The 21,879-nt window shown below is 37.7% G+C and overlaps 1 protein-coding gene across 2 annotated transcripts; it reads right to left on the reverse strand.

The window, feature by feature from the left end:
* Positions 1-5,775: 5,775 nt before the first annotated feature.
* On the reverse strand, positions 5,776-19,240 carry LOC140171256 (uncharacterized). Of its 2 annotated transcripts, XM_072194486.1 has the most exons (7): positions 19,127-19,240; positions 16,295-16,476; positions 11,291-12,235; positions 10,406-10,693; positions 9,745-9,846; positions 8,571-8,789; positions 5,776-7,591 (listed from the first exon to the last, which is right to left on the reverse strand). In XM_072194486.1, the coding sequence occupies exons 3-7, from the start codon at positions 12,207-12,209 to the stop codon at positions 7,230-7,232; spliced, it is 1,890 nt and encodes a 629-aa protein (XP_072050587.1). In that variant the 5' UTR covers positions 12,210-12,235; positions 16,295-16,476; positions 19,127-19,240; the 3' UTR covers positions 5,776-7,229. The 2 variants fall into 2 exon arrangements, with proteins under 2 accessions (XP_072050587.1, XP_072050588.1); XM_072194487.1 differs by lacking the exon at positions 16,295-16,476.
* Between the last annotated feature and the right edge of the window lie 2,639 nt (positions 19,241-21,879).

A 21,879-nucleotide genomic window follows, 5' to 3' on the forward strand; every position in this document is an offset into this window, starting at 1 on the left:
CAAGTTGTCATCCTTAGTAGCTTGCATAATCTCTTCATAATCCCTTTGTCTCGCAGCTGCTCTAGTTCTTCTAATTGCGGATCTAAGTTTGGTCTTTGCTTTCTTCATATTGATGAGCGAAGATTGGTCTAATGATCGAGGAGAGCCTGCTTCAGCCCAAGCACCATGCTTTTCTTTGTTGTTCTTCACAAGTTGGGCTATTTCTGGTGTCCAAATATCAAGTCCTTTCTTAGACTTCTTAGGCTTCTTTGGTGGAACATAGCAACTATCATTTGCAGCTTTGTTGAGTGCTGTAGTGAGATTTTCCACAGCATAAACAAGGTCACAATTATCCCTCACATGGCCAGTATGTACAGAAGAGTCTGTAGTGAGGACTTGGTACTTGTTCAGGTCAATGTTAGACCATTTTATCTTAGGTTGGGTCATGAAAGATCTGCTGACAGTTCCTCCTCTCCCATTGGAAAGATTGACATTGATGCTAATCTCAGCCTTGACTGGAACATGATCAGACACATTGGTAGAAATCAAGTTGTACCCCATGGTAGTATACTTGTGGCAAAGATGTCTCTCGTCAGAGCGCATAAGGATATAGTCAGATTGGTTTGAGTCCCTGCCATTAACATGGAAGAATGTATCTTGTATGGGAACCTCGGTAGAAATTTTCAACTCGTTGCATGCTCTAAGTAGGGCTGCATCTCTGGAGTTCGGGTTACATTTTTTGATGGAGGCATTAAGATCGCCCATGAGTATAATAGTGTGAGTATCATGGTACTTAGTGTAGATCTCTCTGATACTGTCAAGAGCTTCTTGGTAAGATTGCTCGCAACTTGATACACCTCCTCTGCAAGGCAGATAGGCGCAGATTAGACAGAGCTTTTGTGCCAAGCCATTGACTTCAATACACATAACTTTCTCGTCACCATCTGGAAGCTCCGTGATTTTGTCATCGAGGGACTTTCTCCACATGAATGCTGTTCCTCCAAAGCCCCTTGGTTTTTGATATGGGCTTATGGGATGAAGATCATCAACAGATCGCACAAAATCACTGAAAGCGGGATCAATTGTGTTGAAAAGTTTTTGCTCATAGTTATAGAGCCAATGTTCTTGAATGGCTATGATGTCAGTTTCTTTTAGCATGTCCTGTACTGCGAGGAGGTTTGCGTTGAGATTCTTGATATTGAAGGTTGCAAGTCTTAACTTCTGTACATCACAGACACTGGATTCTGCTTTAGCAGGTACATTTTGGAGCTTATGGTTCGTTAGTGATGGATTTTCCGAAACGTTTGGGTTGAGGCTCGTCCGTGGACTAAAAAAGACTCCTGCACATTTTGGTTAGACTCATTATCCTTCTTGATTATCTCAGATGTCTGTAAATTGGCAGTGATGGGTGAGGTGAAGCTTGAGCAATTGCCCTTATTCACGCGAGACGCAGATTTCCAGGAACCGCTGCTTTCTTTCGTAGTCAGACTTGGAGGCATACACTCAGGCATGTTCCTTGTTGAACTATATAATTCACTGGTAGTTGGAGTTCTTTTTGACTGCATTCTTACAGGAGACAGTGCGTGACTAACATTTCTCACATTGTTACATTGTGGTTGCTGATGGATAGCTATGCTAGTGTTGCTCTTTCCAGGAATTTGGACTGATGTATGTGGGGTGATATACTTCACATGTGTAGGATCAAGAGATGGTGTTGTGCCCACACGCGCACATGCTTGTGCATATAAGGTGTCAGCAAGCTGTCTCAAATAGGCATTGGTTGGTCTACCAACATACTGTTGCTGAGTAGAGGTAGTCATTGGTACTTGTTTTGCTTTAGTAAACACAGCTGGTGTCATGCCCTGAGGATGACCTTGTGAGGTAGATAGAGGCATTCCAGCACAATATCGTGGAGGTGCAGATGTTTGCTGGGAGCAATACATGTCAGCAGTATCATGTTGACTTAACACTGTTGGGAAGGGACCAAATTGTCCAGATGTGTTGCTCTGCTCACCGTCCGTCTGTTGGGAAAGACTAGGGTTCAAGAAAGAATCCTTGTGGACATATGTTCTTTGATGGTTTTCAGTCCACGGCTGCTTCCCATAGCGTTTCACTTGCTCTTCAAGATTAAGCTGTGCAGTTCGGTTACTATGGACATGGTTGCTCTGGTCCTCAAGATTGCTGCACCTCAGCTTTAGAAGTTCCATTTCCACAGAGTTTAATCTGGCCACGATGTGTTGATTGAAGCTCCGGGCATCATAGTTCGTAGAATTGAGATTACCGGTACTATGAGGATTAGCATAGAGGGTGGTTGTTTGAGGGTAGTCCTGCGTAAAAGGTTCAGACTGTTCAGCTGTCAGAAGGTTCAGACTGTTCAATGTGTAAGAGCTTGTAACCGACTACATCAAACTGTCTCTCTTTTGTTTAGTCAAGTGGTTATTAGTCCCACTTCAAGACAAAATACTCTACCTTAAGAGCTTCGTTTGAGTAAACATGAATGAACTCGCGATACCACTCAACATGGATTATGTCGGGACCCAGCGTTAATCTCCTTATCATATTATTTTGAAACTAGCTATACGTTTCAATTAATATTCTTACGATAGTTTTAGGCCTATTATTTAATAATGGCTCGTCAGCTTTGTCAATTTCATATTCCAATTTACTACGCAAAGCCTAATGAAATACATATTCTTTATTTCTTTCCCCTCCTTCTGAATCTCTCTCCCCTTCCCCTCCTGTTTCCCCTTCCCGTCTTTCTCCATATTTCCCCCTCCTTCTCCCATCTATCTGTACTCGCGCTCTCAAACTTGACCCTCCTATAATTACCCACTCGCACTCCTGTTTCCCCCTCACCAGTGACTTTGTCAGGGTTTTTCTGTTATGAGGGCGTGAGCCGATTCTCAAAGGGAAACGTTTGTACAAAAATGGGCTTAAAATGGCAGAAAAAGGCCTAAAAGCGTAACATATCACTGCGGTCAGCATCAAAAAGGGAAGGGTCAAGAAGGAGGACAATATGTCCCACGGGGGAGCTGCCCCCCCCCCTTGGCTACCGGCAAAGCATCTCCTCCACTTCCAATGCCCTCCCTCTCCTCCTCCCTACCCCCTCTCATACCAGGCACAACCTATGACATAAAAATGTTGTGCACCTGCTTTACTCTTTCAGAAGTATCGTATACTGCTGGCTCAAGTAAAACAGATTACAACCAGGCCATTTTTACGGGAACTTAATCCCCTTGGCGTTGAAGTCAAGCCAAAACTTGGTTCCGCAAACTGATTTGGTGTACGTCATGAGCACACACAAAAGTATATATATCAAGTGTGACGTTTGGAACAAAAATTATTTTGATCTAATTCAATCAATAATTTTCAGCAACATGTAGCATGTTTTTAACCCAAACCAAATTAGATTTCCAATAATTGGTCTATTAAGATAATACATAAGTGGTAATTATGTAGTCTATGAGGAAATATACAAACTATTGTTCTAAATTATGACGTATTTTCATCTTAATTTACACTATAGATTCTCGCGTTAACTTTAACTTCAAGCGGCTTTAATGGCAGAGTGGTTTTGAATACGTAATCCTCTATAATCCTCTAGACGTTAAAGTTTGTGGTTTCTAACTTCATTTCGCAAGGTCTCTAATGACGGGCTTTACGTGCTACAGTGCTGGCATAATAACCATTGATCGCTGTAAACTGCAACTTTTAAATTCGGGTGTTTTTATTTAAAAGCACTACTGTGTTGTTAACATTGAACGACATTTGACAAATGGGGTATCAAAATGCGCGTAAATAAATCATCCTTCTCTCTATGTTGAAGTATTGTGAAAACAATTATTAGTTCTGAAGCTATAGGCGTATTTATAACACTGCGTTACTTTTTGTGCAGACTTTAGTATTAAGATCTTCGGGTTCTCATCATGTAATTATGTATTATTAAAGAGCAGGTCTATTACAAAAACAACATCATATCATTGGCAAGCTAATATTATGAGGACAATGAAAATGACTCCTTTTTTGAGAAAATAAGACGTTTAAAATTGATATTCCGCAAAAACCAACTTAAGCGGTGAGTTCCTTCGAACGAGACAGATTTAGCCTAGAAAAAATGTAACGTCATGAAATGAGATGTGCCCGCTTTGAGAAAAGGGACTATAAACGCTCTCAATGGACAGAACGTATACTGTTGTTGTTCACAGAAAAAAACCTCCAAATTAAGTATTACAAATTTAATGGTTTTTAAACATATGGATAAAATCAGCCGCTTCTTTTTTTATATACCGGGTATTAGTAAATTGTGATATTACAATTCATATGTATATCAATATCATGAGAAATATTAGGCCTAAAAAATAAATACATAATTTGAGCTTAGAATTATTTCATCTGAGACTAGCATATAAACCGTGTTAAGTCCACAAACTCATGTATCTGATTTCCCTGTATATTGCAATGCTATAGTAATTATATTTTCAGTTGGATGAAATATTACAAAGCAAACGCATAGTAACAATACTGTGTGCGCATTGTTTACGAAATGAAAACAATAGTCTGCATATTGTTATGCAGCATTGTTATGGTAAATGATAGTACAACTCATTGTTGCTAATGTCAAACTTGTCAAAGTGATTGTGATTGTATGATGAGAGCATGATATTCGCTACTTGCACGGTTCCGCCATTATGCACTATGTGCGGGGAGGGCCTCGAACTGGCAGCATACATGAAAGGAAGAATTATGTAACCTTACACAGAACGTTATGACTAGTTCAATTCCCATTCATGTATGCTGCCAGTTCGAGGCTCTCCCGCACATAGTGCATAATGGCGGAACCGTGCAAGTAGCGAATAGTGTCCGCTTCATTTACCTACTTCATCAGCCAAACGGGGGAGGACACACGCTTCACGAGAACACGCGAGGCTGAACTTTACCCACACAATTTCTCCTTTTTCAGGAGAAATACGCATAAAAAATTGCAACAAGTGTCAACTTGTAATGTAATAATTATTCTCTTTGAATAGAGATAAACTTGTTTTTGCAATAGACCTGCCCTTTAAGGGGATATAATACCATGATTTTCATCAGTACCCGTCTTCTTCTTTTTGTTGCAAATTTATGAAGTACATAAATATGTTTATCACCTCATGTCCTGAACTTATAAAATATCCCTACATACAAAGTGCTTTTAAACCATTTTAGTAAATCATTTTAGCCCTATATATTTTTTGTTTACTGTATCCTAGTAACTCAGATGTGTGTTTCATAACAAACCATAATTCATTCTATTCAAGTAGAGTACATGAATAGAATACATTAAATCCTTTGTTATACTATCTATAGAAAATTTATACAGCGACGCATGCTAACTAACACTGAATAAATTAAGGGGGTACTACACCCCTGCACAATTTTGTGCCTATTTTTGCATTTTTCTCAAAATATTATAGCGCATTGATGACAAGTAAGATATGTATATTATAGGGCAAGGACTACAACTACTGCACTGAAAATTCAGCAACTCAAGGCAAGTAGTTATTGATTTATTGATCAAATATTGGTTTTCCTCATTTTTGACTGTAACTCCACAACTGTTGTCTGTGCTGAAATAAAATTTCCAGTGCAGTAGTTGTAGTCCTTGCCCCTATAATATACATATCTTACTTGTCACCAATGCGCTATAATTTTTGAGAAAAATGCAAACATATGCACAAAATTTTGCAGGGGTGTAGTACCCCCTTAAATAAACTCTTCCACAATGGATGCATAGTCAATTTAATTTTAAAAAAGTGCTTTTAAAGAAAAATACCCGAATTTAAAAGTTGCAGTTTACAGCGATCAATGGTTATTATGCCAGCACTGTAGCACGTAAAGCCCACCATTATCTTCAAATCAATACAAATAGCTGCAACTTTTAAATTCGGGTATTGTTCTTTCAAAACACTGCTGTGTACAAATTGGGTATCAAAATGCGCGTAAATAAATCATCCTTCTTTTTATGTTGAAATATTGTGAAAGCTATTATTATTAGTTCTGAAGCTATATAGCTTTTTGTGCAGACTTTACACTAACTACACCTCTTAGAAATACAGCAAAGAAAAACAGGAAGAGGAAACAAGCGTGTTTTGAGCATATGCTTTTGTTTTGATTTGGGGAGTTTGTTCCATAATATAATAGGCACTGAGATAGAAAAGGTTTTGTCACCAGTAGTGTTGTCAGCAGTTATTTTAAAATACTGGTGACTCACCAGGAAATTTACAAATATCATTCCTAGATCCCGATTCAGATTATCAACCAATCAGAACTGGATTATGCAGTCACATGATACATTACAAAATAAGTGAAAGAACTGCAACAGTACAATGAACAGCTCGCCTGCATGTACCTTCATGCTTGAATGGATGTGACATGACTACAACAACGTGGTTAGTTGTTAATAATATCAAGAATTATTGTTGATATTATCAGAAATTGAACTTAAAATGAAAAGCGAAAATTATGACATCACCAAAAATTTCCATTCCAAAGACCAGGTATAACTGATCTACCTAATATACAATCTCAGAAATAATTGTACGAAAACTTTGAAGGTTTAATTGGAGATTGTCCCCTTCTATATACCCTGGTACAATGTTGTAATGCACAATGTGCTCATCTTCACCATTATTTTTTCTCAACATTGATTGGGAAGGGGAGGGGTATACGGAAGATGAACATTGAGGCAACAGTCGCACAACATGCAATTAATAATAATAGTTCCCAGTAACTCATATAATTAGTAAGTAAGTATTCAAATACATTTATTCTGAGTTTGCAGGCTACCAATATATAATCCCGGCCTATAATATAGCAAAATAAGTTTTCAATATTTAAATAGATTTTAGTTTCACACATACTTTGACAATATTTGAAATCATTTCAACAAAATATATACATGTATATGTCCATATTCTTTCTTTGGAGTGTTTGGACCATGTGTCTGAAATAGCATTAACAATGGTTAGGTGGTTTATAGTAAAAACGGTATTGACCAAAAAATTATTGAACCATTTTTGATGTATTTTGCCTAAATTTAAAATTGACATAAAAGGTTTGTTTTTTTGATAGATCACAAATTTTTTTTCATTGGTGAAAATTACGCCCGTTATTCCTTATGCGGCCAATACATGCGTTTTATTGAACAAAATCAAAGACCCTAGATACAAAATCTCATCCAAGCTGAAGTTTTATTTCAGTTAAGACTCAAATTATTTCTGAAACAATTTTTTGAGGGCAACTGTAAACTTGAGACACACCTTGCCATTCATTTGATAATCTGATCTCATCTCGTCTTTGAATTTGTTTGCGTTGCTGCTGTACTCCTGGTACATTTCTTCAAGATGGGCGCCATCGAGGCCGTGCAGTGTATTACATAAGTTTTGTTTGTTTCTTTTGATTGATAGACAACAACTCTGCTGGTTGCCCAGGTTCTCCCTCTTCAGCCAATCCTGGACATCCTTAGCAGTCCAGTTACTGACAGGTGACTTGGAACTTGGTGAAACAGGTGACGTGGAGTTTGGTGAGGGTGCAGCAGCATGGAAATTGGTTTCCTGTGTAGCTATGATTGGACCTGTTGAAATTAAATAAGTATATTTTACTAGTACTGGTTTCACATTATCTTAATATCACATTTGGTGAAATATAATATACTTTCTCACTATGAATCAAAGTCTGTATGGAAGGAGTTTATTGGCCCTTGTTATAATTTGTTTTGTGACTCCTTAGTTACAGTCAAAATGTAACGTTGTCTAGATTTTGAACAATACCTCATAATCCAAAAGCCAAATTTGATTATGTTAGTCAAATCCAATATTATAACTTCACTCACAAATTCTTAGCTTTCACCATCTTGTCTGATGGCTTGATCACAGATGGTATGGTCAACTGCCATTAGAAAATTCATGTTTGCAAAGAGTTGTGACCACCACACAGTACACACACCCCACCCACTAGATTCTTGAGCACCCTGGGCCTGGCGAAAAACAATTTGGGTCAACAATCCTCTATAGCCCCTGCGAGTAACTGCTGTTTTTGCAAGCTGCCGTTGATTCCATGGCATCCCTGATTTTATCATTCATGTTAAAACTTTCATTCATGTTAAAACGGTGCTTTGCTAGTATTGGGTTTATAGAGGACTGATATTTTTTTCAACTGACCATTGCAAACAGTGGCGTAGATTTCTTTTTGACATTGGGGGGAATGGAGTTGGAAAAATATTCTTGAAGTATAGTCAATCCAGCATCTTTTGGAGACAGAATAAGTTCATGGTATAATTGGGCGAGAAAAGTAGAATAAATGCGCGCGATTCGCGCGAAAATTTGCACTTTTGGGGCTTAAATGGGCAAATATGAGGTTAATTTGGTCAGAAAGCCATTATCAGGCGTCAACATTGGGGGGTGTGATTGTATGGAGCATCCCATGGCAAAATATTGGGGGTATTCCCCATCCCCCCGGAATCTACGCCTATGATTGCAAAGAATTTTAAAAACAAATTAATTAGAAAGCTAGCAAGAACGTGCCCTGTATTGCTTTATCTACTGGAAACGTACCATCAGGTTCATCATCATGATCATGTGCTTTGGCATCTTGTGCTGATTCCGTCAAAGCTTTCAAGAGTGCTGACATTTCTGTTTCCATGAGATCCTCAGTGAAGAACTTGTAATAGAGCTTCGTTCCCAGTATAGCACCTAACCATCCATCTGGATCATAGCCTTCTTGTACAAGTAGTGGGATGACTTTCTTCTTCTTCTTGTATGCATACTCTGCTTCTGCAAATTAAACAGAAAAGCATGCAACGTTTCAATCTTTTTTTCACTGAGATTATTGTCATAATGATAAACTGAGATCATCATCTTCGTCATTCTGTAAGCTGTTGAACAATCACCAACTTCCTCCAGCTGCTGGGACCAGTGATGCATTAAATAATAAATTATGTCATTACTATTTTCGCTCTTATGTTTTGTTTTACTAAAATCTTATAGTTTGTTCATTAGGTACGGATCCAGAAAGTCAATCTGCCGGCAGGCCGAATCAAGAAAGATGTGCATTCATTTCAGGGACTATTTTAAAGTGCATGCCTCCTGGCACGTTTGTGCAATGAGATTAAAATTCCGTGCAGTAAGAATTAAAATTCCGTGCTTAAAATATTTCTATGCAATTCGGCAAACTCAATAGGGATGTTTTAATAGCACGTACACTAGGCCTATGGTTAATATCAAATTTTTCGCGCTGCGCGCACTTGACATTTCATTACCGTTTTCCTCGTGTTTCTAGAAAACTTTTCAAAGGGCTTCATGCATATTATACACATAGATTGCGAACTGCTAGTATCGTCACCCCCTACGCTTTGCCAACGATTATGTTTACAACCTAAACAAGGCAGTTTTCCATTCCTACAAGTGAGCAAAGCGTTTAACTGCAGTAATTTCCCCTCAAAAATCATTTTGTTAGGCTTTAGACCATCAGGTTGCTTTTTTTAAATTCAATGTTAGGAATAATTTCGGGTTTGATGGGGGGTGCTGGTTTTGCACATTTTGCCGGGACATTTTGAAATCACCCACACTTACAATGCTTGTATCGTTCCCCTTTCTCTTTGAATTGAACTTTTGAAACTTTTGGTGTGAAAAGCGCTGTAAGGTTTAGATTTCATTTAAGAATATCAAAATTGAAATCAATTTACAAGCTAAATATCCATTAAGATCTATGATTACATAAGCAAATTACCTGTCCTGCAACTTTGACTGTCCTTGTACGTCTCTGACATGAACATGAGGATAACCTCTGATTTCTCTACAGCTTCGGCCATCGAGGTCAGGATATCATCTCCTATAGGTAGTAAAATATGTAAATACAAGTAGTAATGTATAAACGAGTCGATATACGTTTGTCCTTAGACAAAATTGTAACATCAATGTTTTTCGCTGTATCTCTAAACATCCCCAGCAACATATCGTAGTAGAGGAAGAGACCTATTAATGTCTGGTGACTACATCTTTGTAACAAAGGTTTGAAAGTATTTTTGGCATGCTTGGCTGCCCTCTTCAAAATGTATATACGTATGTATTAGTCAATCACCAAAACGAATGGTACCGTAGGTGTGCGGAAAAGTGCTGTATCAACAATAACAAAGTTATGTGCCCAAAGATTTGCCTTTGGCATTCGCTTTCTTGATATATCACCAAAAATATCGAATTTGGGGAAAAACTCCACAAAAATATAAACCAAACATGAGCCTTGCAAGTTAAATACACGTTCGCACTTGGTGGTCTGGTCATTACCTGCCGCTGGGATTTGGGTAGGTCGTGTGTTCCCCTCTCCATGTACCAGTACTATTAGTTTGCCCCTATGCCAGCCCATAAATACAATTAAGAAAAAATAGTCTTACCCATGTGAGTGAGATCCATCCAAACTTTGAAACCGTTGTTGACCAAGTCATCTCTGATCTTTACTGCAATTTGTTGGGAATCCCACTGGTAGCTAACCATGACCTTGGTCGTGCTTGCTGTAGCCTGTCTTGGTTCATTAATGGTTTCTTCATATGATGGCGGAAGCTCTTGTTGAGTGCTCTCTCTTGTCGGCAAGTCTTCAGGTCGGTTGTCATTGATTTCCCAAAATGCAATACCACTGATCTTTCGAAGATTTCTGTTTGCAGATTTTCTCAGTTTATCCAACACTGCAAATTATGACATATTACTCGTGTTTATATTTAATTATACAGTCCCCGATCATGTGAACGAATGTGATCATCGTTATGCAAAAATCAAAACTAGAGATTGAGAATTTTCAATTGATTGAAAATGGTGACAATTTTAACATTTCTAATAAGATGTCTCATCATATGCTTACTCAGACTGACAATTAGTTGCATATTTAAGCATGAGTATAAACGTCAGCTCAAAACCCACAAAATTTATTTTAAAAATCTTTAAATTGAAACCTCTATCCTTTTATGTCATACTAATTAGTTTGTTAGAAAAAAATCCGAACGTATCATGTTTTATTTCTTTAATATCTAATTGCACTCTGACATCCCATTCGCTACTTGCACGGTTCCGCCATTATGCACTATGTGCGGGAGAGCCTCGAACTGGCAGCATACATGAAAGGAAGAATTATGTAACCTTACACAGAACGTTATGACTAGTTCAATTCCCATTCATGTATGCTGCCAGTTCGAGGCTCTCCCGCACATAGTGCATAATGGCGGAACTGTGCAAGTAGCGAATTGATCTCGGCGGTTCCTCTCCCAATTTGTTTATGATATACTTACATGGAACTGCCTTTTGCAGTTGAGGAGATGTCCTGATTGACTCCTTGAATGCCAGATTCCACACAGCTTCAGCAGCCACAGACTGATCCTTTTCATCAAAATCATCTTGCAGCATGCGCACTATGTTAGGAATACAGCCTTGCTTCTCAATCTCAAGTTTGTTACTGTCATTTATTGCCAAGTGATTTAGGCAATCAAGAAGCTCACCAGCACGTGCTCCAATTCCGCCTATTTGTGCACTATGATCACTGGAGTTGACAGCTCTATGCAGCCACTGCACAAGAATAGCCACTCCTCCATCTGATGTTGCAAGAATAGCACTTTCTGCTTCATCAACAACATACGCTAAGATAGTTAGAGAAACAACTCTGACCATAGCATTCTGGGATTTCAAGTATCTTTTGAAGATGGAAACTGCTCCTGCATCTCGGTATATTTTGCGGTTGCTGTTGCACAGAGAAATTGAATTGTCAAGAAGAAACAGCATGCCTTGTAGTAATCCCTGTATAGTTACAAATTCCTTTTGTTCAAAGTATTTTTCAAGCTTACCTAAGCCTGCAAACAGCAGAGGGATGCTTCCAAGTTTACCTAAATCAACAGCAAGCTCAGAGCAATAATCAGTAAAATTGAAGTAGGTGTTCAGCATGAGCTCCAAATTGGCAAATCCATCTTCTTCCCATTTTGTTCTCTCCAGGAAGCCACTCAATCCACTCCACATTTTACCAAACAGTTGACCAAAACCTTGGCTCACCAGATATGACACCTTTTTGTGTTGGACACTACGATTTTCATATTCACAGACAGCTGTATATATTGCCAGAAGGGCGTTACCCACTTTGTGGGTTGTAAAATCATTGCACATCTTGAGATATTGAAGCGCTTTATCCAAATCTGGTTTGACTTCTTCCAAAGTTGCCATTGTTAGTGATAACTGTTCAGATATATCTGTAATTTTAGAAACCAAAAAGTGACTTACGTGTTGTTCAAGTAACATACTTTTTATTTTGTAATTTTGTGTGCAATCAATATATCGACATGTGGAGGGGGCCACTTTCATGTGGAAGTGCCGGGTATATTTGCCTGTCAAAAGACCCATTTTTTGAAGTTGAACTTAGCCAATGACCCCCTTTTTAATGTTCTATCTGATAACCCCCCCGTTTTTCTAGGTTCCGCTACCTCATCACATCTAGTTTTCTAGAATTATATCATCAAAATGCCATAATGCAGAATAATAAAGTTTATTGTATCTATACAATAAACATATTTACCTCCTGTGAAAGAGACTAACCCTGGTCCAAAGCTTGTGTGTGGACAAATCAATATGGTTGATTTATTCATTGGTTGCCTAGTAATGGCTTTATGCAAGGGCCAATGAGGTTTAGGGTCTATTGTTTGAAGTAGCCAATGGGAAGTGGTCAATAACCTTCTGACACTGCCAGTTGGTCAGGGATTAAGCACATTTGCTATCTGTCATGGAAGGAGTAAGGTTGGGTCTCCAATGTGAAGAAAATTTTTCTAACACAGAATTATTTCCATGGAAGGGAAAACTTATTCTTTTCAAGGAAATAGTATTTGCTTTTATAATGATATAATCAGAGGTAGTTAGAACTAAATGATAGCTATAAATTATTCTGAACGAAGGAAGCATGATCGCAAAATATGTCGGCAACTAGTGTCTAGAAACACTGATGACAGGAATGGCAGCCGGCCGTCATGGGAACACAAAATATTTAGCACCTTGATGGATTTTTGAAATTTAGGGGTGCAGAATTTTGAACCGATCGGGAAGGCAAGACGTAGCTCATCCAGCAAAATCTGCAGCAGTCAAGGCTGTTAATTACCGAATGCTGAATCTTTCAGCGGAAATGGAAGGTGTAAATGAAACCCCAGGCGAGCATCCATGCAGCAGCTAGCAGCGAGTCACAGCAATGAGTGCATGGGATCGATTTGTCGATCACGGTCGGATGATGGCGAAATCTGCGTGTTGGGATCAAGTATTGCAATTTGGGAAGGCCAGCTGGGCAAACACCGGTTACAACTGTGATTATGTACATGGATACTTGCTTGGACATGGACGTCAAAACGGGGTGAGCAAATTTTAAGTAAAGTTAAAATTAATTATAAACATGGACTCTATCGAGTTCTGAAACTCCACTACTTGCGAAGTTGCTGGATTAAATAGGCTCTACTCTTGATCAATTTCAAATTCATGAGTGATTAATTAGTTGCGGTCATGTGATCATAACATCTTTTTACTTTGTGTACGAGAGATAAAAATTATCATGAATGGAAAAAATAAATAAATAAATAAATAAAATAAAATTGGAAGATTAGTATCCTGAATAATTCGGATGGTTTAGGTAGGGAAATTTGGTTGGGTTGGGAGAACATGGGCGTTGCAAAATAAAAAAGGGTGCAGGTGCCACTGCTGATGTGATAATTGTTTTGTCAGAATTCAAGAATATTTAATTAGTTGCAATCATGTGATCCACTGGATCAAAAAATTGAATGAGATCTCAAATAAAATACTGGACAAATTATTGGGGGCATGAATAAGTCATAGTGTGTGTCAGGTAGGGAGAATTTGTCAGGCAATCAACCCGGGATGTGATCATGACAGTTTGGCTTTGGAAAAAAATGAATCAGATAACAATAAAATATTGGGCAAATTATTTGTGCCATGAATAATTCATACTGTCAGGTAGAGAGAATATATCAGACAATGAAGTACTTGACTAGGTAAGAAGTGAGGGCACCCAGACCATATAGTAATTAAATTTTTTATTGGTTTGGTAATCAAACATTTTGGCTAGGGTGAGGTTTGTGCCTTCAATTAAACATGTTAAAGGGTTCCTTGGAGCCAGGGTTTTGGAGAACTGGGCAAGGCAACATTTAAAAGGGGTGCCACTGCCACGGTGACGTGTTTTTACCAAATTAGTGAATGTATAGGTAATTAGATGCATTCATAAGATTGACAGGGTGCATGTGATCATATAAATAAATACCCTTTTTCAAGGGGAGAATTTCCCCTTTTTTGAATGAATTCAAAATAAATTTGCAGAGCGAACAGAGCAAAAAGAGGTCAGAGGTAGAGGGTTGTTGGTTCATGAAATTTGGGGGTGACCACGGAAACTGGACAAAAAACGTCAAGGTAAATCCGGGTTCATCAGGGTTCAAACTGGTATAAATTTTCGTAGGTTCATGAAATTTGGTTAGGGTTAGTTTGGGGTTATTCGGGGTCAGATCGCCATATATAAGTAAAAGAAGCGGCTGATTTTATCCATATGTTTAAAAACTTTAAAAAATTTGTAATACTCAATTCAGAGGTTTTTTCTGTGAACAACAGTATATATTAGGTGCATTGAGAATGTCTATAGTCCCTTTTGGCAAAGCAGGCACAGTCATTTCATGACGTCAACTTTTTTCTAAGTCAAATCTGTCTCGTTCGAAGGAACTCATCGCTTAAGTTGGTTTTTGCAGAATATCACTTTTAAACGTCTTATTTCATTCTCAAAATATTAGCTTGCCAATGATATGATGTTGTCTGAGCAATATATATGACCATTGAATGCCATTAATTATATCGTTACAATGGCCGACAATCTCATTTTTTGGGAACAAAGGATAGATATATAGATACTGGTATGCAAAATGCGTTGGCTTGGCAGCCAAAGCAAAGTTGCCATATTGTGTGTAATTATTGAGTTAGGCACCGCAGGTAGCCTAACTCGCTAGTATGTTTTGTCATTTCTATCGTTTATTATATGACTATTATACATTGAGTGCTTTACGGCAAGTTTCGGCATAATTTTGAAAAAATGGAGCAAAATTTGTAAGTTTCGGCATTATTTTGTTGCATTTTGATGATGCTATTCTAGGAAATCTAGAAAAAAAGGGGGTTATTGGGTAGCCGCAACCAAAAAAAAGGGGGTCATTGGGTAGCAGCAACTAAAAAAAAGGGGGGTCATTGGGTATGACTTTAAAAGTGTTTAATAGTAATAATTCGTAACTAATAAATTTGAGAAATAGTGCATGAGAAATTGAACGAAATATATCAAATATCCAGATTACTTTCCTGAATGTTTCCGGCTTCAGGAAAGTAGGATTAATGTATATGCACTTTTCTAAGGAATTTATACTAAAGGATTGACAATACAATAAATGTATAACTTCTCTTGAGAAGTTTTCTCTTGAAAAGTTAAGCCAAGTTTGATGTATTATAACGGTACCCTTTGGGTCCGTATTTTATTGGATAAGCTGAAGTTAAATCCAATTCTGGTTTACAAATAAATGGAGATACTCCTGACGGATATGCCAGCAAAACTTTTGAGTAAAATGTGCCTTATTTCATCTGGGGGTAAAATTCTCTTATTTGAGCAAATATGTATTGTAAATTTGGCAAAATTGTAAAAAAAAATGTTTTTGCTAATTTTGTTGTCAATTTTCTACACAATAATCATCCCTTTTTTAAACGTTTCTACCCACTTTTAAACGTTTATTATTACCGATACGCCTACTACTTCTCGACGCCACCATTAGTCAGATGAATGAAGAAGTCCGGTGTTTCTTGACGCAATATAGCATAGTAAGTTGCGTTTTACTTCCCGTTTTTTGATTTATTTACAACTTATATATATGATCTATGATTAATCTACATCAAGACGTACCGCTTTCTTTATAAATCTTAACTTAATCCTTACCAAGGGGGAAAATTTAGTATTTGCTGTTCTCATACCACTCATGAGTACCATTTTGGTCAAGCATTTTGACACCACTGCTGATGTTTACCAATTTGTTAAAATCGTTAAATCCTAGTTGCCATTTTACCATTCCAAGAGGTAATGGCTTTTATTGTGTGCTACATGAGCAAAACCCAATTTTGCACAAAAATTATGAATTCTGTTTATTCATAATTCTCTTATCCTCTCTCTCTCCTTTCTCTCTCACGTCCCCCTCACCTCCCATTAATATCCTTTTACACAATTTGCAATATAAACAACTTACCTCAGACTTTCACAGTTTAGTACTATAGCTTGGTAGAATTAGTGTTCACCAGATCTTGTAACTTTCCTTCTCATTCATATACCAGGTACATGTAACTTGCCAGACACACACCGCCAGTGGCTAGGTTTTTGTGAAGAATGGTTACCCAAGCTTTATAGCTAACAGTTCATTGTCATTAATTTCTATGAAAATGAAATGAAAATGAAATTCAATACTACAATAAGACCTAAGTTCAATCTTGTTATATATATAGTTCACAGTCACCATGCATGAATTCACTGAAAGCTCGGACAAGTAATAGTAGGTACTTTAACGCATAACCCCAAACGTAACTAAATAACTGATGATGCTGTGAAACATATGAATTTTTACAATTGACCGCTCCGTTTTTGAAATAAAAGAATTTTACGAAACTACCTAATTTTCCATCATTTCCACAGAGTCAATATCTATCTGACAACAGACACATGCGCGTGGGGCTTTGAGACGAATTATTAAATAAAGATAGCGTTAGCACTCAATATAGATCATCGATTGATATTTGAATCCGTGGAAAGGCTTGAAAATGAGATAGTTTCGTCAAATTCTTATATTTCAAGAACGGTATGGTCAATAGTCAAAATTCAAAAAGTATGTGATAGCTGATTATTCCTCAACCACACCAAGTATTTAGTTACGTTTAGTTGTGGCGTTAAAATACCCAACAATTAAGTTTCCGACGATACAGTTCTTTCAGGGACACCCTGTATAACTTAGGTTGTCTTCTTTCAGAATCTTCCGGGTGAGGGTTTTGAGAAAATCAAGACGTCGTACAAAAATGGCCGCCATTTTATATTATGGGATATAACTTCCTTTTAGATTCAATCCAGAATGGTGATTTTGGTGTCTACCCAGTAAACACCGATACGTCGGGCCTACGTTGGCAATGGGTTGGACATGGTGGGAACACGTCGGAGTCGCCCTTGCTTCTACGGAACGGCGTCGGGCCTACGGCAATGTAACGACGTCTTCTTCAGATAGTTGGAAGGACGTCGGGCCAACAACAGTCAGCCGGCGTCTTTCATGCATAGTCGGAAAAAAGTCGGACCTACGGTCGAGTAACGACGTCTTTTATGGGTAGTCGGTAAAACGTTGGTCCAACGATGGTGAACCGTATAGGCCTATATACGTATAGGACGATCTTTATTTGCATAATTTAAATTGCAAAATTGGGTTAAAAATGTCTTTGCCTGGAATGGGGTAGGCCTATTAATTAATTCATAGCACCCCCCGGCAATGGCTCATCTTTATACCTGTTCTGTAGGCCTACATTACCTGGTCGAAAGTGCTATACTAATAATGTGTTGAACAATGTTAAAACTCACGTCATAATAATAATAACCTGTGTAAATGACTAACGCAAAACAAAAAGATTTCCCCAAAAATAAATAGGCACATGCCTAGGCCTACTAGCAATATTATAATCTCGATTTTAGAGTTGAAATGATGACCCAGTCATAGGCTAGCTATTATCATGACGATGTTTGTTTTGAAATGAGTAGGCAGCTCACGGGTGATGAGACTATACAAAACCGTTATAATATTTGAACTGATCTTAACCCCTGTTGCCCAGTGTTGGAAGTGAACTTTTGGCCTCCGTTGCCGTAAACATGTACAGCCAATGCACGCTACGTAGAATTACATACATCAGTGCGTGGCAGTTGAAATTCAAATGGCACAAAGAGACAAGCGCTAGGCCTATATCGTTAATATTTTTTGGAAGTTATGGATAATATTATATCTTTTTGGCTGTACATTATACTGTTTATATGATTGCTGCTCGTATTCAATGAAGAGTGATGAGGAGATATAAGTGTTGTCTAGTTGCCGAGCAGGCTTTGACAAGCACTTGCGTAGAAGTAGAAGGATCTAGCTTAGGCCTATGCAGGTTCAAGTAAGTATTTTCTAAATATTTTTCTTCCAGTTTGAATTTTTAACGTGTAAACCTATTAAACTACATCAAATTCACTCATGTGTAACCAGTTAGAGCCTATAATGTATTGCTATATTAGATCTTTTTTAAATCTCGAAACAGGTAGGCACAGACGTTTGCTGATGTTTGTGAAAGAAAACGGTCAACAGAAACATGTTTAACCACGGGGTCATACATTTACTACATGATGTACTTTACTTTATCATGGTCGGTGTATGACTACGTCATGGTTTTATGTGTTTACAACTAGGATTCTCCTCAATACGATGCCTTCACAACTTCCGTTGCCGTAATTTACGAAGTCGGACCATCATGTCGTATACAATCAGCAGGACCGTTGGCAAAAAGTGTAAGTAAAACCAACATACTTTTTATGTTGGTATACCATCGGCACTAGCGTAGGCAAAGAGTTGGCCCTAAAACAATCCAACGTACTTTTCTCGTCGGCATAAGTAAGGTCCGTAGCCGGCAAAACATTGTCCCCTAAGTCGGAACGACGTCCTTTTCAAGTCGACATGAAAAAGTTGGTCCCACGTCGGGACAACCCTTTTAAACATCGGCATAAAATCGGCATGACAGTAGGCAAAACGACGGCCCAGCGTTGGAACAACGTCTTTTACGTGTCGACGGCAGGATGCACCCCCGATGAGCACCCGACACGAATCCCGACGTCCAGTCGACTTTGCTAGCTCCTTATATCCGACGTCGGACCGACGTCCGTGTGTTATCTGGGTAGTCATAGGTTTTTAGGGTCAAGAAATTCATTTAATTAAACTAGTAAGAAAGTTAGGCAGAGATTACATTATGGGGCAACAGACTTGCATTCATTATTCCTAAGAAATGCAATATAAACAACTTACCTCGGCTTTTCAAAGTTCAGTTGCATTAGTTTGGCAGATCCTGAGGCTGTTCCTTGTTCTGTACCAAGAAGCTAATAATGACACACACGCTGCAAGGCTATAGATTTTGGTGTAGAATGATTATCCAAGCTTTTTAACAGTTTCGTTTCCTTATACCTAAAAGTTTATTGACATTTATTACTATGTAAATGAAATAAACCTAACCCGGAATTGATTTTGCTGCAATACGGTATAAATTTACCTAGAGATACTGTGGCTCAAGAGCCACGAATATCAGGCGGTGACTTCTGACTAATCTTTCGAAAGTAGTTATTAATACGTGCAGTTAGCCTATACCGACGAGTGTCTGATCATTACGTAGTCAATTCACAATACGGGCTTTCTACCGCATTCCATACAGGATTATGGGCATTCTACCGTACTTTTACGGTAATTATACTGTAGCGGGGGTTCGAAATTGTCACAAATGTCATAAAAAAGGGAGAAGACAAATCCTGTCTGACACCCGTCTAAAGTCACCGCGATGGCGCACTTTACAGTAATCGCACATGTCAACGATTGCGCAGTTGGCTGATAATCGAGATTTGTTATGGTGTGGAATTTTGAAGGGTTGCGAAACAATATTTTTGCGTGTATTTACAGACAGAAATCGAGGTAGAAACGGGAGGTTTCCAGGTAATAGTAAATTTTGATTATGAATCTTAAAAATATAACATGTATGGAATCCAGTGGGACCTGAGGCGAGTGTTTTGGATAGCGTTTTGGCGGTGTAAAATAGGATTTTATGCGAGCAATTTTGGTATTCAGATTTACATGTAAAAAGGCGATAGTCATTCTTTGCTATGAAATTTAGCAGGCGGAGCTGGAAATCTTCCCAAAATTTCCCTTTTTGTATCACGTAGAGGTGCTGCTTGTGGATAAAGGATGTCAGTAATATGTATTGAGTTGGTAATGACCTTGTTTGGATGAAACACGAGCGTATTGACCGTGCATTGGTCATTTTCCAATCAGGTTTCAATGTGAGATTTAACATTTTATAAATTGTGCATGTACAAGTATAGTTGCCGTATAAAGCATAAGGCCATTGTAAATATTGTCTAAAAATAGACCAAGATGTTGTTGACCTGGATTATTTGGATGTTTATAATTAATTAGTTAATTACTTTTCTGTATGTTGTTATGTCAATTCAAGTGACCAAAATTGCCAAAAGAAGTGTATGTCTTACCAATATTAATTTCGGATTAAAAGAAATTAATCAGTTTCATGTCAATGATGTTTACATTTCAATCATGTGAAATTCTAGTAAATAGGTGATAGCGCTGTGTTTCATATTATGCATTTATCATGTTACATGAACTTATGTGCAGGCGAATAAATGTCAGTTATGCGAAATGGTATCATGTCTGAGCAGAAATGCCATTATTTATTATAGCTCATGATGCGATGCAAGCGAACTGTAGTCATAATCCAGATTTAAATGTGTGTATCAAGGGATGAGTATTATTGTTTCATTAGGTTGTAGGTTGGCGTGAATGAGACAGTATTTAAATCATAACATTTTGGATTACCGTATTCCATTTGCAATTGTTTGGATATGAACATGGTGGTGGACGTGGTAAAGGAACAACATTTGTCTATTTTTGTAGTGTAAAGACGAGCGAGTTAAGGATGAATGTGAACCAAAGAGTTGCAAAGGAAATATTGGTGCTTTTTCTGAAAGTAAGGCCTAGTTGACATGTACGCATAGGCCTATAGTCATGTGGTGCTACAGTGATGTGCTAAAAATTAAGGTGGTACCTTACTCGAGTGTCATATATTTATATGGTGCTGATTATGCAAATTTTATTGTGTATCATAATTATGTGTGTCTATGCGTCATATTTTTTATATTGAAACCCGTCCATTTTATATGCCAAATGTGTGTCTGGTTACATAAAGTTACCAGCTTTTTTCTATATATAATCATGTGTACAACAACTGATCACATAAAGTGAGTCAGATATAAAATATGTATTTTTAATAATGTGTGCTACCAATCTGTGTACCTAATTCAGGACCAAATACATAGGTACATTTTTATATTGGGATTTCTTGTTTCACCAAAGATATCATTCCAAAATGTGAGTTTGTGAAGTCGAGGTATAAGTCGAGTTCAGACGAGTTATCATTTATTCCCCTTTATTTTCAACCAGATATGTAGGTCCTCTATTTGGAAGTTATCAAAGTGTTATTTATTTTGTGAGCCCAGTAGGCCTTCACTAGTTAGTATCAATATTTTCCAAAAGAAGGTAACTCGTCCATAATGTTTTGATATATTATACATGTAGCACAAAATACCTTTGCATGCTTTGTTAAAATTGTATGTTATAAGGATGTATCCTTGCTATGAATATTATGTGCACTTTTCTGTCAATTGCCGCAAATTGCTGCATCTAAAGTTCGCACATGCCAAGAGAGTTATGTGTTGGCGAGTTTTGATTTTCTTTGAGGAGTTATGGGGCGAGTTGGTCATAAACTGTCATGTTGTGGGGAAATACACACATGAACCCAAAATTTGCTCATTTGTATTATTTTTATGTGATGTGATAAATGAGAATTAGATATCATTATCATTTTCACTCAGTGCACCAGTAGCAAGTATTCGTAATAATTGATTATCTCATGTCTTTTAATATATTATGTGTGATCTTTTAATATATAATGTATAATGTTCGATAATGACCATGAGTGTGCTTATGCTGAATGGTTTTGT

Source organism: Amphiura filiformis, chromosome 15 (genome assembly GCF_039555335.1).
Source record: "Amphiura filiformis chromosome 15, Afil_fr2py, whole genome shotgun sequence".
NCBI classification, from domain to species: domain Eukaryota; kingdom Metazoa; phylum Echinodermata; class Ophiuroidea; order Amphilepidida; family Amphiuridae; genus Amphiura; species Amphiura filiformis.